General features: G+C 37.7%; 1 protein-coding gene across 1 annotated transcript in view; it reads left to right on the top strand.

The window, feature by feature from the left end:
- CCDC148 (coiled-coil domain containing 148) overlaps nucleotides 1-18,012 on the top strand; it is a 268,591-nt gene that overhangs the window by 182,276 nt on the left and 68,303 nt on the right. The window contains exon 12 of the mRNA XM_032355649.1: nucleotides 3,592-3,710. Within this exon, the coding sequence (XP_032211540.1) occupies nucleotides 3,592-3,710 (119 nt within the window). The remainder of the gene's footprint in view (nucleotides 1-3,591; nucleotides 3,711-18,012) is intronic.

Below are 18,012 nucleotides of genomic sequence, written 5' to 3'. Positions count from 1 at the left end.
CCTAGAATGTCATAAGGATCACTCAAAAAGTAAAAAAACAGCATGTTTGAAATCTGTGTCTCAACAAATGTCCCAAAGAACTAGCTGGATTTCCTTAGCCTTAACTTTAGTTTGCGGCTTTCAAAGTCAATAATTCTTGACACACAATTCCTGCTCCTATTAATTGTCAAAAAGTGAATGGAACTGTCCTTAGGGAAGTTCTTAGTTCAGACTTTACCATCCTGCAACTAAAACTTCTGGCCTTGTTCCCATCCACAACTTTGTTATTCTTGGACCAGAGACCAGACGAAGCTTCCACTCACCTAATGATGATCAGTTAAGCCCTGTGTCAGACATGATACAAGATACTATAATACAAAGATGAATAATGCAGACCAATATGGAAAATGCTATGCTAAGGATACATAAATAGTGCCTTAGAAGGTACACCTATGCCTGGAGGAGAGGGAGAAGGAGGAAGGCTGAGAAAGCAACACTAAAACTGAGTCTTAAAGAATGGATAGGAGGGACTTAGCAGGCTACAGGCAGGGCAGACCATGCTGGGCATGTAGTAAATGCCTAAATATATCAGTAACAATCCAGTGGCAGAATCAGGGAACTCAAGGCAGGACAAAATGGAGAGTATAAACCTTCACCAGGGGTCGTTGGTGTGTCAAGGATGGAGCTAAGATATTTTCCTGGAAGGGTTCAGAGGGTGATTCAAGGAGGAGATGACGTTTGTTCTGATAGTAAGCATAGAGTAAAACTGACAGGTGGAAGAGGGAAAGGATGTTATCCTAGCTAAGAAATTTTGCAAAAGGCAAATAGGAAAGAAAGTACATGGTCATCTTCTTCTATTTATGCTCTCACCCTAGAGATCTCACCTAGTCCTGTGGCATCAAATATCATTTTAAGTGAATATTTCCTTAATTCAGATCTCCATCCTTGAATCAACCCTTGAGCCACCCATCGGCACCCTCCATTTGTTTATTTGGAATCTTCACTTCAAGGTCTTACAGTCCTGTCAATTGTTCAATGAGCTCCTGATGGTCTTTCTTTCCCAAACCTGTTATTCTTTCAATTTTCCATCTCAGTTATTGGCTTAATCATTTAACTGGTTGCTCTAGCAAAAATCTAGATTCCCTTTTTCTTCAAACTTCATATCCAATCCCCCAGTGAGCAGTCTGGCTCCACTCAAAAGCCATCTCAAGTCTGCACACTTCCCTTCATCTCTGGTCCAAGTGATCATTTTTGCCTTATTCTTCTATCTGGACTCCTTATTTCTCCTTTGTTCCTTTACTATCCATTCTTCACCCAATATCCAGAACTACCTTTTAAAAATATTAGTCAGATAATGTCACTCCCTACTATGAATTCTTCAATAGCTTTTCCTTGTTTCCAGACCTTAAATCCTCACCTAATCACTTAGCCCCCAGCTAGCTTCTCAGTCTCACTTCCATTTTTAACTCACACCACATGCTCAGCCATACTGGCTTCTTCCCAGACCTGAAAATGCACAAGGTCTTTCCCTACTCAATGCTGTTGTACCTAGAGCTCCCACTTCTGTGGTGATCATTCTCATTGTCTCACAATCATCTTTCAAGTTTTGATTCAAATGTCATTACAAAAATATGCCTTCTAATGAAAATTCTACCCCAAATTTTCTAAATCATTACTATACTTTTTTCCTTCTTGGAACTTCACATGTAATATTCTATTCATTCATTTATGTGTTTATTCTCTTTCTCTCTTTGTTTCTAGAAGTCCCAGCTCTATGAGGCTGAGGCCTTATTTCTCTTTAAGCATCATATTCAAGTACACAGCACAGTACCTGGCTTAAAGCATGTGTTCAATAAATATTTGCTGAACAAATGAGTACTAAAGTCAGTAATATCTTAAGACTGGAGATAACGGTTGACAGAATTAAATACACAAGAGACATTATGTAAAATAAGGATTGAGAAGGATCATTTAGTTTGCTCATTTGGATGTCACTGGTGAGCCTAGTGAATTTGGTGGGAAGGCAGAGGTGGGAAAGTCATGGATGAGAAATAAAAATAGGAGATGTGAAATTCGAGAACAGTAAGTATTCTAAGATGTTTAACTGAAAAAGGAACAATGAAGGGACAGTCTTGGGGCTCTAAAGAAAATTATTTTAAATTTTGTAAATGGGTGAGATTTGTACATATTTCCATGTGAGGAGAAGGAAGCAGCATAGACCAAGAGATTGAAAGTACGAAAGGAAGAGAGGTAGATGATGGAGAAAGGTTATGGAGAAGATGGAAATGGGGAGTAGAATCTGGAACCCATCTTGTACAAATGAATGACATCTCTTCTTCTGAGGGGCAAGGCATCAAGAAAGGTATCATTTAGAGCCTCCATTTTTCCTGGTAAAAGTGAAGAAAGAAGTAGTTATAGATCTTAACATAGTGAACAGGTTTTGGAATGTAGCCATGAGAAATTAAGAGGCATTAACCAGGAATTCATGAAAGGAATGCTGGTTATTAATGAGGATTCAGTTGAAACCATAAATTTGTAGAAATTTTGTAGAAAATTTTGTAGAAAAACTTTCACAATTGTGTAATTAATTCATCAATCAAAAAATTTTTTTGGTATATACTATGGTCTAAACCCTTTAATTAATGTTGGAAGTACCAAAATAAATCACATTTTCTGAGTCTAGCGGGGGAGAAACAAGCATATTAATTAGTGTCTTCCACAACGGACCTTCTGCTGGCAGTTACTCACTATCATTCACCATTGAGGTACTCTGCTTTTTCCAGCAAGATCCAGTCTCTTGACTGGACACACTCTTGACACACAACATGACAAGCCAGAGTGGTTGAAGGGGCCTCTGTCAAATAAGCATTAACTTCAATTGTCCCACCTGCGGAACTAGGGGAACCCTGAATAATGGTTTCATCCTCCTGAAAATCCATATGAGTGCTTTCAGTTTTCTCAGTCGGCCTCCATTTTCAGAGAAGGGAAGTAAAACAGGTCTAGGAAGAACAAAGCTCTCACCTTTTTGAGCTTGATAAATTTGTCCTTTATTTTACCACATAAGTCAGAACTACTATATATCACAACCCTGCTAATTTTTTCTTCTCCTCCTTCCTCCCACCTATCTCCTGCCACTTCCCCAGAAGCATAAAGCTTTCAACATCCTGCTGTCCATTAGCATAAATAAACTCTTGCTTTTAAAGTAAAAATAGGTTTAATGCCATATTTGTTAAAGACTGCATTATCGTAAGAGGATAAAAATATTCTTGAGTAACAGGTAGATCATAGATTTTAGAGACAATAACATGCTTCTATTGTGGTTCTCTGAAAGTCGATTATTTTAACCATAGATTTAAACTTCAGATCTCAGCATAAGTTACATTTCCACTTTAGAAGTTGTTAAACCATGCAGTTTCTCAAGACATGTACCTTCATGTTCTCATTTTTATTTGTTTTCAATATACCGTAGGCAGATCTAAGAAATGAAAAAAGATAACATGCCATTAAATTTAATATTGGCTATATGAACCAGGAGATATGTTGTTATAACTTTTCTCTTCATTTTAACTTATCTATTGTTAATTTAAATTTTATGTATCATTTGTACTATAGATAAGAAAATACTGGGCTAAAAAAGAACAGAAATGGCAAGAAATGGAAATAAGAGATCTTCAGCGTCTGGAAGAACTGAAGAAATTAATGGCTGAACAGTCAGTGAAAGACAGAGAAAGGTAAAAGAAAAATCCTAACTTGCGTAGTAATGGAGGTGGTTAGAGTAAACAGAGGGAGCATTTTTCTATACTTAATGTATTCTTACAATATTTATATTCACAAATAGATAAAATCACACTTATAATGTATTTCAGTCTCTCATATTCATACACAAAGTTACACTTAGTTACTTAGATAGCTTCCACGCTAAAACCCTCACAGATGATTTCATAGTACTTGATTGCCCATTGTGTGCATGAAATGATACTGGCTGCTGCTATGACTTAATATGGTGACCTAGAAGGAGGAAACCATTATTCAGAAAAGAAGGGAGACCCATTTATTGTGACTATGGCTGGGGAAGACAATGCACAATTATACTGTGTATGCGATTAATTCTAGTATACTTAGAATGTACCCTATGTAGGAAAACACAGAGGATTTCTTGGAATAATGTAATTTTAGAGCTGAAGAGGACATTTGAGATCAACTAACCCAGTGTCCTCATTTTGTGAATGCGTACCCTGAGAAATTAAAATCACTTTTCTAAGTTTACCATATCAATCAGTGTCAGCAAGGAGCCAGAGACAACACAGTAATTTGAATAGGGAAAGTTTAAGATAAAGAATCACTAATTCTAATAGAAAACCTCCGTTATATAAAGAAATAAAGGGTACTTTAAAGAAGACCCCCGGGCTGAAGAAAGTTTTCCATAGAAGAAACGAATATGGATTGGGGCGCCTGGGTGGCTCAGTGGGTTAAAGCCTCTGCCTTCAGCTCAGGTCACGATCCCAGGGAGCCTGCTTCCTCCTCTCTCTCTCTCTCTCTCTGCCTGCCTCTATGCCTACTTGTGATCTCTGTCTGTCAAATAAATAAAATCTTAAAAAAAAAAAGAAGAATATGGAAGCCACCCCCACCCCCATGGTTAAGACTCAGACCTCATTGTTGAAGGCATGGTTGTAGCCCAATGCATGGTAGAGAAGTTTTAAAAGGGCTCAACCAGAACTTGTTCATAGTCACGGGGCAAGCAGGAAATGCCCTGCTTGAGTGTAAGAGGCCAAAGCTGGAAGTCAACCATTGGGATGCTTGCAAAACTCAGTAGGAATCTGATCGTGGGAGTGCCTCTAAAATTTGATGGGAAGCTGACCACTGGCTGCCATTGGAACTCCATGGGCACAGGGGCCACTGTAAGTTCCCCACACATGCAGCAGGCAGCCATATGGTAGGAGCAAGAAGGGGTACCAGAAAAGGGGAATCAGAAAAGAAAGCCTCTTCCTTCTTCAGCATCTTTCCAGAACCCATTTCTAACATAGCTTAACATTGTGCCAGACAATAAATTGGTAACTGGCATAGTTATCTAGTTAGCTAGCTTCTGAGTAGATTTTCACAAGAGATAAATTAAGAATAGCTCTTTTGTTTCATAACAGAAATCACAGTAAGTTTACTGTTAGTGTAAAAAACCTTGCCTGGAACTCTGTACTTTCTGCTCAATTTTGCTAAAAATAAAGTCTATTTAAAAACTACCCCTTAGGGGTGCCTGGGTGGCTCAGTCAGTTAAGCCTCCAACTCTTGGTTTTGGCCCAGGTCCTGATCTCATGGTTTGTGAGATCGAGTTGGGATCCACACTCAGCAGGAATTTGCTTGGATATACTCTCTCCCTCTGACCCTTCCTCTCTCTCTCTATCTCTAAATAAATCTTTATTTATTTATTGTAAATAAATAAATACAAAATAAAATTACCCCTTAGACTTATGCATAACCTTGGAAGACATAACCATTTTATACAACAAGTTTCACTTTTATCAAGGAAGCTTCCTTTGTGAGTCATGGGACAGTTATCTCAAACTCTAGCTACCAAACTTGCAGAATAAATCTGGAGTTCCACATAGATGCTGGGCAATTCCCAAGGATTCTCCAGATGAAACTTACATAATTTTCTAGGTATCTCAGGATTTTAGTGTTCAGTTTAATCTATTATGGAGACAAAAGGAGAATACAGCAAAGCAAAGTCTCTAGATTAAGAGGTGAACAGCTAATGAGAAACCAGCCAAAAAGCACAAACCAAGATAAAGTGGATACCAGCAGGTAGGTCATGCCATAGGTCAGAGACCAAAATCCCACTAAAGAGCAAGACAATGGTGAGGTCAAAGGCTTGTTGGATAGTCTGAAGCTATGCTGGGGAATTGAGAGCGCCACAGGAGTTAACGCGGGGTGGGGAAAATGAAAAGATATGAGGTCCCAACATCTAGCAGACATGCTTCTAATAGACTCTCCTCTCATAGCCAGGGAGTTTCTTTGATTAGAGAGCCATTTCAGTCTTTTGCTTCCTGTTTCAATAATTATCAAGATTAGCTGACTCAGAGCTCCAATTGAAAAGAAGAAAAGGAAAATCAGATTAATCTGCATTACATAACAGGAAAAAATAGGCATATCACACATAGCAGAAAGGTACTAAGGACTAGGAACCAGGGGACCAGGGTTTTAGTCTTAAATCTCCTTGGAATACTGTATGACTTGGCAAAAACCATTCATTTAACCTCTGTGAGGCTCTGCTTTGTTCTTCGTAAAATTGAACTGGATAGCTTCTGAGGGCTAAGTGAGCTATCGACTTTAAGGGGTCTATGATCTGCGTATTCAACTCACGTGACATGTTGTAGATATGGATTGTTATAGTCCAGTACTTGCATGCCAATGGGAAATCAGTAAGGAAGGTCATTAAAATATCAGGATAATATGATATAACAAGAAACAGTCCCCAGAAAATTTTGGATAATGTATATGAAAGTATTGTCCTCATTCTGTGACTTAGGGAGATGGAGTTCCAACATATAAAGACTGTTGGTTGCTTTTGCTTCTGGCAAGAACCAGAAGTTGTGTTCTTTTGTAACCACCCTGACACTACGAGATTTGGGTAATTGCTTTTTCTCTACTACTGAAATACAGTTCACAAATCTCATGTTTAATTTTTTAACCGGAGGCACATTTTTTTTTCTTAATATCAGAATAAAAGCTTAAAACAGTTTCCAGATCTGTTAAAAACACATACATGGCCTTGAGGGTTTAAAATTTTCTGTTGTTTATTTTCTTCTTCTATATTCGAAGTGTCTTGAAAATAATATGCATAAATTAGCAGATTGATTAAGTCTAACCAGAAGAAAATTCCTTTTCTGCAGGTCAGAAATGGTTAAGTATTGGCAGTTTCATGTGGTTCAACATAAAAAAATTCAGTGATTCATTTTATTTATTAATTGTGTTTCCCTTCTCAGTTATATTCTGTATTTTGCCCTCATTTTTAAAATGTTTTATTCAAAGTAAATTTAATCAACATATAAGTGTATTATTTGTTTCAGAGGTAGAATTTAGTGATTCATCCATTGCATATAACACCCAGTGCTCATTCCATCAAGTGACCTCCTTAATGCCAATGCCCATCACCTAGTTACCCCATCCTCCTACTGGAGGTTCCCCTCCAGCAACCCTCAGTTTATTTCCTGTAGTTAAGAGTTATTTTATTTTATTGAAATTGTTTTTGCCAAAGTTTCCACTAACCTCCTCATTTCCCTATTTTCTTTCTGAACATGCCAGAGAAGTTAAGAGGAAAGGTTCTTTAATCAAGTTGTTGACATTAGAATCCTGGCTCTATTCTTTTTTTTTTTCTTTAAATATTTTATTTATTTACTTGACAGAGATCATAAGTAGGCAGAAATGTAGGCAAAGGGGGTCGGGGGAGGAAAGCAGGCTCCCTGCCGAGCAGAGAGCTCCATCCCAGGACCCTGAGATCATGACCTGAGCTGAAGGCAGAGGCTTTAACCCACTGAGCCACCCAGGCGCCCCTCCTGGCTCTATTCTTTTTTTTTTTTTAAGATTTTATTTATTTATTTGACAGAGAGAGATCACAAGTAGGCATAGAGGCAGGCAGAGAGAGAGAGAGGAGGAAGCAGGCTCCCTGCTGAGCAGAGAGTCCCATGCGGGACTCGATCCCAGGACCCTGAGATCACGACCTGAGCCGAAGGCAGCGGCTTAACCCACTGAGCCACCCAGGGGCCCCCTGGCTCTATTCTTTATAGCGATGTGAGTTTTGGGTAAGTTATTCAATTTCCCTGTGCTTAAATTTCTTTGTACGATAAAGACATATCTAGTGTCTACTTCTTAGGAGTGTTGGAAGGATTAAAGAGGTAGTGAATGTAGCACATATTAAATATAAGTGATTATTATCAACTAAATTTTTAAAACATAAGATACCTTCTAACAATAATTTCTTAAAATATTTAAGCATTTTGGGGCACCTGGGTGGCTCAGTCAGTTAAGTATCTGCCTTCAGCTCAAATCATAATCTCAGGGTCCTGGGATCAAGCCCTGCATAAGGCTCCCTACTCTGTGGGGAGTCTGCTTCTCCTACTCACTCTCCCTCTGTGCTTTCTCTCTCTCTCAAATAAATAAAATCTTTTAAAAAATATTTAAGCGGGGCACATGGGTGGCTCAGTGGGTTAAAGCCTCTGCCTTCGGCTCAGGTCATGATCTCAGGGTCCTGGGATTGAGCCCCTGCACTGGGCTCTCTGATCAGCAGGGAACCTGCTTCCTCCTCTCTCTCTCTGCCTGCATCTCTGCCTACTTGGAATATCTTTCTCTCTCTGTCAAATAAATAAATAAAATCTTTAAAAAAATATTTAAGCATTTTAATATTTTCTCTTTTTTCTTTTTTTTTATTATTTTATGTTAGTCACCATATAGTACATCATTAATTTTGGATGTAGTGTTCCATGATTCAATTATTGCATATAACACCCAGTGCTCCATGCCCTCCCTAATACCCATTTTAATATTTTAGATAAAACATGTAACAATGAGGACATTTTTATTAAAAATAAAAAACATGAGGTTAAAGCAAAAGTGTCCCTTGATCACTACTTTCATACAATGTCTTCTCTGGAAGTCCTTTCTGTTATCAGTTGTCTATTGATAGATATGCATACATACTATCTCTATATACCTATACAAAAAAAAATGACTTTAAGAACAAAAACAAAAACAAAACCCAATACATTTTATAATATACTACTATTGTATTAGCTCCAACTGCCATAACAAAGTACCATAGACTAGTGCCTTAAACCACAGAAATTTATTTTCTTATAGTTCTGGAGACTAGAAATCCAAGATTAGGGTACCAGCATGGTGAGTTTCTGGGAAGAACGCTTTCTGGCTTATAGACCAGTGGTTTCTTGCTTTGTGCCCATAGGTGGGGAGAGAGACAGTAGCTCTAAAATATCTCTTCTTAAGGACACTAATCCCATCCAGAGGACCTACCCTCATGACCTCACCTAAACGTAATTATTACCTAGGGTCTCATCTCCAAGCACTATTGCATTGGGGGTAGGGTGGTAGGACTTCAACATATATGAATTTCAGAGGGACACGTTCAGTTTATAGCAACCATTTGGGTTTAAAAAAGCATTTATGAATCTACAAATTACCTATTACTATTAACTACTATTTATTGGTTACGCTAGCAGATAAGGTTTTTGTGCCAATTAGAAAAGGTCCTCTGTTCTGGTGGCAAAGTGCATAGATTCCCTACCTGAATAGACAAATTAGGAAAAGATGGGGGGACCATGGCAGGCAGCTTGGCAAGCAGTGACAAAGCTGGATGCCATTCTCTATTTATACTCCTGGGCCAGCATTACCTTTGCAAAGCACAAACTTCAAAATGATATATAGCACCCCTGCAAATAGATGTACTTATTTTTTTTAAATAGTGTGTATTATCCACATTTCTTCTAAAATTTAGCCATCTGGAATTTATTTCCAAGAATGATATGACTTAAAAGTCTGATTTTCATTTTTTTGGTCTAAATTGATAGCAAACTCTGTCAACACCAATTATTTAATGATTCATACTAACCCACTGAGTTGAAATGCCACCTTTATTATATATTATACTTCTAATTATACTTTCATATCCATATGGACTCGAGTAAATTAAATAAAACTGATCTATATTTATATTTCTACATCGATACTGTGCTGTTTTAGTTAATCTGTTTTGCTATCTGATAGAACAAGTGTTCACTCATTATTCTTTTCAAAAATATCTTATTCTTATGTCTAATTTTATTTTTAAAAATCCTGTTGATTGTTTGCATTGCAATTTTGTTAGAGAATGCTGACATACATACCAAATTTAATCTCCAATCTAGGATCATCCTTCTGGAATAGCTCTCCAGTTCAAGTCTTCTCTCACTTCTGCAAAAGATTTCATAGTTTGTTTGTTTGTTTTCTGGTGAAGGCTTGGAAATTATTTTGGAATAAGTAGAAATTGATGACCAAGAAGCTGATTCTAAATTTCTTTAGTAGCTGTGTGAGGAAAAGTGTATGAACTAGGAAGTGGTAGTGGGGATGCCAAGGTGACAAATGTTCATCAAGTATTTAGATTAGGTGAACTATGATAACTTGTTTCATTGGGAGTGAAGTTTGAGGGAAGAACAGAGAAAGAAGCATCGTTCTGAATATTATTGAGCTATTTCTATACTCTTAGGTTGAAACTTTAGTTAGTCAGTTTTCAGTCTCTTTTATTTTCTAATAAATTTATTTGGCTATGGGTTCCTTTTTTTCTGTGTATCTTTGGCTGCGTTCTACAAGTTTTGAAATTGAGTTTCATTATCTAATTTCTAAATAACTTACATTTCATTTTTGATGTCCTAACAATAAATTGATTGATACTGAAGTGTTTGCCAAAGGCAGGGTTACTGATAGTTTTCAATTTTTTTGATGAGTCTATGTTCCACATCTTTCCATAACAATGTGCAAAAATTTAGAATGGTTTATGGGAAGCTACTGACCTTGCTACTTTTTTTTTAAAGATTTTATTTATTTATTTGACAGAGAGAGATCACAAGTAGGCAGAAAGGCAGGCAGAGAGAAGTGGGGGTGGAGGGAAGCAAGCTCCCCGCTGAGCAGAGAGCCCGATGCAGGGCTCGATCCCAGGACCCTGAGATCATGACCTGAGCTGAAGGCAGAGGCTTTAAACCACTGAGCCACCCAGGTGCCCCGACCTTGCTACTTTTTTTTTTTTTTTAAAGAATTTATTTATTTGACAGAGAGAGAGAAATCACAAGTAGGCAGAGAAGCAAGCAGAGCGAGAGAGAGAGGGGAGGAAGCAGCCTCCCTGCAGAGCAGAGAGCCCGATGCGGGGCTCGATCCCAGGACCCTGTGATCATGACCTGAGCTGAAGACAGAGGCTTTAACTCACTGAGTCACCCAGGGGCCGCGCTACTTTTAACATTAAAGAAATAATACCTTTTTTTTGAAGAACAACTTATATATTACAAACTTCCTTGTTTTCAGTGTACAATTAAATGATTTTTAGTAAATTTGTATAGGTGTACAACCCTTGCTATAGTCTAGTTTTACATCATGATGTAAATGTTTTACAACATCCCAGGAAGATCTCTCGGGCCCATTTCCATTAATTCCCGGTCCTACTCCCAGCCCGTAATGACCACTAATCTCTTTCTGTCTCAGTAGATTTGCTTTTTCTGGCTATCTTATATAAATTTAATGCATCTGGGTTCTTAGCATAATGTTTTTGAGGCTCACCCATGTTATACCATGTATTATTTTTTTCCTTTTATTTCCAAATAGTATTCCATTTCAGCATTACTTTTTTAATCTGTTTTGCTAGGGCAATATATATTTTTTTCCTGGTGATGAGAGATTAATGTATGCAGGATGATTAACCAAGTAGGGTTCAAAATGTGTATAAAAGTATGATATGAATTCTGTATAAGATTTTACTTTGTACTAAGGTCAAGTATTTACTCACACCATTCCCAAATGTGTGAAGAATAATAACTGATCTCAACTTCTATATGAGACCACTTCCTGCAGGGTAGTGAAGAAAGATGAAAACTTTTCAATTAAAAGTCATCTCAAGCACTTTCATTTCAAAATTACCTCATTTTAGATTATCTCTACCCATTTAGTGGGGCAAAATACCAACTCCCGACCGGTCAGGTAGCCTCCTTCAATGGAAGGATGTAATGCCTGGTTAGCCTATAGGTTCTGACACCCTTAAGGGTCCTCATTCCCCTATGCAATTTCATCTCATCCTTCTATCTCCCCAGGGGACAAGGGAGTACTATCCAGTAGAAATATATGCTAATCACACATATAATTTAAATTTTTCTCATAGCCACACTTAAAGATGTAAAAAGTGACAGATGGAATTGGCTTTTTTTTTAAAGACATATTTATATATTTTAGAGATTGAGAGAGAGAGAGAGCAAGAGAGCACATGAGCAAGCATGGGGAGAGGCAGAGGGAGAGGGAGAATCTTAAGCAGGCTCCACACCTAGCAGCACAGACCTCGAAAGGGATGTGATCTCACAATCCTAAGATCATGACCTGAGCTGAAATCAAGAGCCAGGCACTTAACCGACTGAGCCACCCAGGGCCCCCCACAATTTTATTTTTAAGTAATCTGTACATTCAAGGTGGTGCTCGAACTCAAAACCCCGAGATCCAGACTTGCATGCTCTTCTGACTGAGCCGCGTGCCCCTTTACAGAGCATTCTTCATGTGAGACATGCACAGGGAGGAGAAGAAAACATCATTGCTTCCCATTACGTTGAAGGTTGTGGAGTAAATAAGCAGAAATTAGATCATCCCTCAATGCGCGGGACCCTCTCTCCTCTTGTCATTATGACATTTTGTAAACACTTATTAAAATGTTCAGTTTCTAACTTCTCTGAAGTTCACTCTCTGAAGTGCACCTAACATACATTCTCCTTCCATATTTGTCTATTATTTTTGCAAGGATGGGTGTAAATCTGACCTTTCACTTATTTATATTCATTGTTGTTCCTTGCAATTTAATAAAAAGCCTGCCTGTCCCACTTAACTTCCTTGTAGTAACTTTAACATATTTTAATTTTTAACTATATGCTCTGGAGGATAATTTAAAGATTTCTAAAGTAGACTTCCTTGGCTAAGTAGCCCCTCTGGATAACATTTCTTAACCAGAAGACTGAATGAAGCTTGCATGACCAACAGATGGAAGGTAAGGATATAAGAACTTCATTGGTCAATGCTAGTGTAGTACTAGAGCCCCAGTTGCATTCTTTCCTAGAACAGAAAAAGTCCTGAAAGTCCTGATGCTTAGGCCAGGACCCAAACCAATTAAATCAGAACCTGTGGCAATGGGATTTTGGTCCCAACAGTTTATGAAAATCTTCAGGGGATTCTAAAATGCAGTGAAGTTTGAGGACTATTATACTAGACCTCTTTTTATACTTTTTGAAGTATGGACCCAAATCTTCTATTGTATTCTTGAGAAGATCCCACTTTTTGTAGACCTGCCTCTGAATTTTTTTCTTCTGATCCTATTCCCTCATTGAAATAGTGCAGGGAAGTCATGGAAATGAAACTTTATATTCATGGAGGAGTTTATCAATTCAAGAATCCTCTGCAAGCAAAAATCTTGCATGTTTCTGTCTAAGCAAATGTGTATGTGTGTGCATACGTGTACGTGGGTATGTGTTCAATGGAGAAATTATTATTTAGTTGTTTAGTTATTTAATTATTGTTTCCAAAAGAAAGGAGTTTTTCTATGTTGCAAAAAGTACATCTTTGAAGTTTAAGATGGTGATGACCATTTGGGAAGGAAGAAACTAGAGCCAGCTGCCGTCCTAACACTAAATTGGCTTTGTTAATCTAGTGTGTGTTTGGGGGTGCTTGCCAACAGCAGGGAATTGACAATTATTGCATTTTCTAAGTAGTAAAACCAGATGTTTCTATTTTCCGTGTCTTTTCTTAACAATATGCAAAATTCAGCATGTTGTATTAGAAGACATTAAGGACATTTAAAGTGGGTTCACAGTCTAATCTGTGATTTTTAAAGAGTATGTTTATTAGGGTGACTTCAACAGAAACTTTACAAACATTTGTTATGTTTTTGCTTCTCAGCAAGAGATTTCCCAAAATTAGTGGAATGCTCTTGTTCATTAAATCTCTGTCAACCAAATCTCCATTCCAAGTAGATGTGCCAAATGATGCCGACCAAGGATCACTGTGAGGCATTAAACAAATAGAGTTCTTAGTAAGACTGTCTGTTTTGTCTTTTAGAGGATATTAAAAATGTTTCACAAATTAGAAATTTAAAAGACTGAAATAGAACCCACAGGTAGCCAACATGCTATTTTCCAACTCATAGAGGTAATTCTGTCTAAAAATAATAAAACTGAGAACCTGCTCATCAGTATAACATAATGAATTATGATGTGTGTGTGTGTGTGTGTGTGTGTGTGTGTGTGTGTGTTTCATACATTGGAACATGAATACACAGATTATTTGACTTAATTTTAATGGTCCTTGAATGAATCTTAGCTGAGCAAGCATAAGAGGGAAGCTAAGAAGTTTATGAACAAAGCAATGTACAATAATTTTAATGTGAAAAGAAACAAGCAAGCTTGTGCCAGTGGGCAGACGGAGCACCAGCTGCGCAGAGATGGCTCAGCTAAGGGTCATTGTAGAGGTCTTGGATGACGATTTATCTCCTGATCATCAAGTCCAGCTTTAGATTTATGATCCTTACCAAACCACAACAATCAGAGAGCATCTTTTGTTTAGTACTTTGGGTTGCTTTAATTTATTGTTTACAACTTTGATTTTTGATTTTAGAAATCTTTGCTCATTAAAAAACTACAGGATTTCTACCATATGCCACATTGATCTGTCTGTTACAGTTACATGCTTAGGACATAAAGTGGAATGTCAGTAGGTATGTGTTTGGTAGAGGGCTGGCAATGTTCAGAACCCCTGATAATGCATATTTTATACAAAATGTTCGTTATTGCTTCCTTTTAGTACCCTTTTAGCATTATTTGTCCATCATATGTATGTATCAATGAAGTGACCACAGATGCTACCATTTCAAATAGAATAGCTAGATAGCTGTGTTTTCTCAAGAATCACTTACCTCATATTCTCTCCACAGGAACACAGACTTTTATCTTGTCTTATTAATTATTAATTAATTAATTGTAATTATTAATGAATGCTACAGATATTCAAAAATTTCTTACTAGGGATTGGATTGTTTTGAAACTGCATTGCCTTTCTCCTATTCAACATTTGTACCAATACGTAGAGGCAAATAATTTGATATGTCATTTCTACAGCAAAGGGATGCTAGTCCTCTGATGCCCCACACAGTATTTTTGAGTGAGGGGACAAACACTCTTTAGGTTACTGAGGTTTTTATTGCTAACTCCTTAGTTAGGGAGTTTTACTAAGGACTTTCAGGTAATGAAATACTGACCTATTAGGCATAAACTCTAGGAAGATTTTCTAAAGCTGTGGGGCTAGGTAGGCAGAAACTTAGCAAGCATGGTTAAATGAAGGATGTTTAAAGCCATGAGCTAGGAGAAATGTAATGGTAGCTTTCACGAAATAACACTACTGTGATGGATACAATATAGCTTCGAGCACTTGTTTATCCTTCCTTCCTTTGCTTGGAACTATTCCTGTAAGGCACGGGCGCACAGGCACATACACACACACACATACACACACACACAGCTATCAGATGATATTAAATAGTAATTACTCAGTGAAAGGAACATGTTTACAATCTAGGTTGTTTTCTTATTTTATGTATTTTAATATGAGTTTTATAGAGTCTTGTAATTTTAGAGCTGGGCGGAATCTTGGAAAGCACCTAGCCCAGCCTTCTTGTATTAACTAGGGTTCTAGTTTGCAAACATAAGAAACCATTTCTGCTTGAATTTTGCAATAAAAATATTTTATATTAAGGTAGCTTACAGAATCAGTTGCAGACCTGAGCTTAGAAAATGCTTGGGAATAATCGAGGCTGGGAAGATAAGAAGAGTCAAGGCTGTACTCCAGCTCCCTGCACAGAATCATCCCAGCAAGTCCAGCCACTGACCACCAGATGCCATGGCTTGTGCCTCCTCCACTGCCATCTCTGGATTCTGGACATCCTAGTTGGCAGTGCTGCTTTTAATCATACCCCTGCCCTGCTGCTCTGCCAGGAGCCTTCACAGTGTCTCCACAGGCCCTGCTTTTTTTAAAAAAAAATTTTATTAATATGTAATGTATTATTTGTTTCAGGGGTGCAGGCCTGTGGATCATCATTCTTAAACAATTCACAACACTCATCATAACACATACCCTCCCAGATGTCCATCCATCAGCCACCCCATCCCTTCTACTGTCCTCCCCTCTAGCAACTCTGTTTGTTTTATGAGATTAAGAGTCTCATGATTTGTCTCCATCTCTGGTTTCATCTTGTTTTATTTTTTCCTCTCTTCCCCCATTATCCTTTGCCTTGTTGCTCAAATTCCACATATCAGTGAGATCGTAGAATACTTGTCTTTCTTTGATTGACTTATTTCGCTTAGCATAATACCCTCTAGTTCCATCCACATCATTGCAAGTGGCAAGATTTCCATTTTTTTGATGGTTGTATATATTCCATGGTGTGCATATATATATATATATATATATATATATACACCACATGTATATATATAAATACACCACATTCATCTGCCAATGGACATCTACACAGGGCCTGCCTCTTTGCATCACCAGCTTCCAAGTGAAGCACCCCTGGGCTGAACTCAGGTCAAATGCTCATGAGCTAGCTGCAAAGGTGGGAAAGCAAGTATCTGACATCATTTTATAGAGTTCTTCAAAGGAAGGAGGGGGATTCAGGAGCTGAAAAAAGAAAAAGAAAGAAAAGTAAAAAAAAAAAAAAAGAAGAAGGTCTCTTACTATCTATAACTGTAGTTGGCAATATCAATAGACTTTTCTTTTTATACTACACTGCCAAAAAAATTTCCTTCCACCTAACACTCTGACTAATAGATATAACTCTAAGAGATATCTTTTTGCCTTATTGTCCTCTGGTTCTGTTATGATCCATCCAAATATTCCATGACCTATGGAATAAATTTTAGTTTACTACCAATAAACATGTCTTAAGTAAAATTATAAGGAAAAGAGAAGTGAAGAAAGCAGACAGAAAACTCGTATATATAATGAATTCAGGATTTGGGATCTTTTCTTGGGCTAGTGATGTGCATTTTGATCCTCTCTCCTGATGCTGGGCAGTGGTGGTGAACTGCAGCTTCCAGTCAGCCACACAAGAGTGAACAACTGATAGATACACTTATACTCATACAACCATTCCTTTTTTCACTTTTAGTATAGCATTTAATAAATTATATGAGTTATTCCTACACCTTTTTATAAAATAGGTTTTGCATAAGACAATTTTGCTCAACTGTAGTCTAATGCAATTGTTTTGAGCACATTTAAGGTAGGTGAGGCTAAGCTATGATGTTTCATAGGTAAGGTGCATTAGATGCATTTTCAAATGATAATATTTTCAATGTATGATGGGTTTATTGTAACCCCATCGTAAGTCAAGGAAGATCTGTATTTATACATACTATATGTATATGTGTATGTGGCAGGTGATGAACACCTTCAGTAAACAATCAAGATGACAATTCAAATTTGTGATTTTTCTTTTCTGCTAAGCATTACATCTGCTCTTTGCTTTCAACCAGCATCTTGGCTGGGTGAGTTTCTTTACCCAATGGGTTGATTTACACTGGCTTGTATATGATAACTTTTACCACTGGCCATGCAATACTGGAAGGTATCCTAGGAGCTCCTTGGATTCCATTTCCTTCTTGCCTCTATTTAAAAACAGCATTCCTATTTCCCTCTGATGCCAACTGTTCCACCACTGTAAACTCCTTTTCTACCTGCTTACTTAGTGCTATGATAAATCCCAAAAGGCAAATTTATTTGTATCAGCTCCCAGTTCAATGTAACCATTGTTATCCTCCTAGTGGCAGTATTCAAAGTTAAAACCAGGAAAGATAAGTGTTTCAGGAATGGGAAAAAGAGATTTTGGAAATGGGCCTTTAGGGCTAATAATGAAAAGCACCATTCCCTCTGTAAGTGATCTGGCTGTGTTGAGAAACAGCACAATATATTGGCCACTACTTCAGAACAAAACCACCTCCTGTAAAATAGCACCCAAGCTCACGAAATACTATCTCACAGCTATGACATATCTGAGTCTTCAAGAGGCCATTTCTTTGTTCGATTAGAACAGCAGCATATGGGCTTCAGCCCACTGCCTTACTTCTTACACAGTTAAGGAAGTTCCTTAGGAAGAAGCATCATCTAGTGGGATGTACTAAGAGTACACAAACAGTGCACACATGGTATATAGGGAAAGAAAGTCCAAATTCTTCTTGCCTTTCCCATTACAGAATGAGTGTG

Source organism: Mustela erminea, chromosome 8, assembly GCF_009829155.1.
Source record: "Mustela erminea isolate mMusErm1 chromosome 8, mMusErm1.Pri, whole genome shotgun sequence".
Taxonomy (NCBI): Eukaryota; Metazoa; Chordata; class Mammalia; order Carnivora; family Mustelidae; genus Mustela; species Mustela erminea.
Note: the sequence above shows the minus strand (reverse complement) of the source record. Positions and strands in the feature narration are given on the sequence as shown.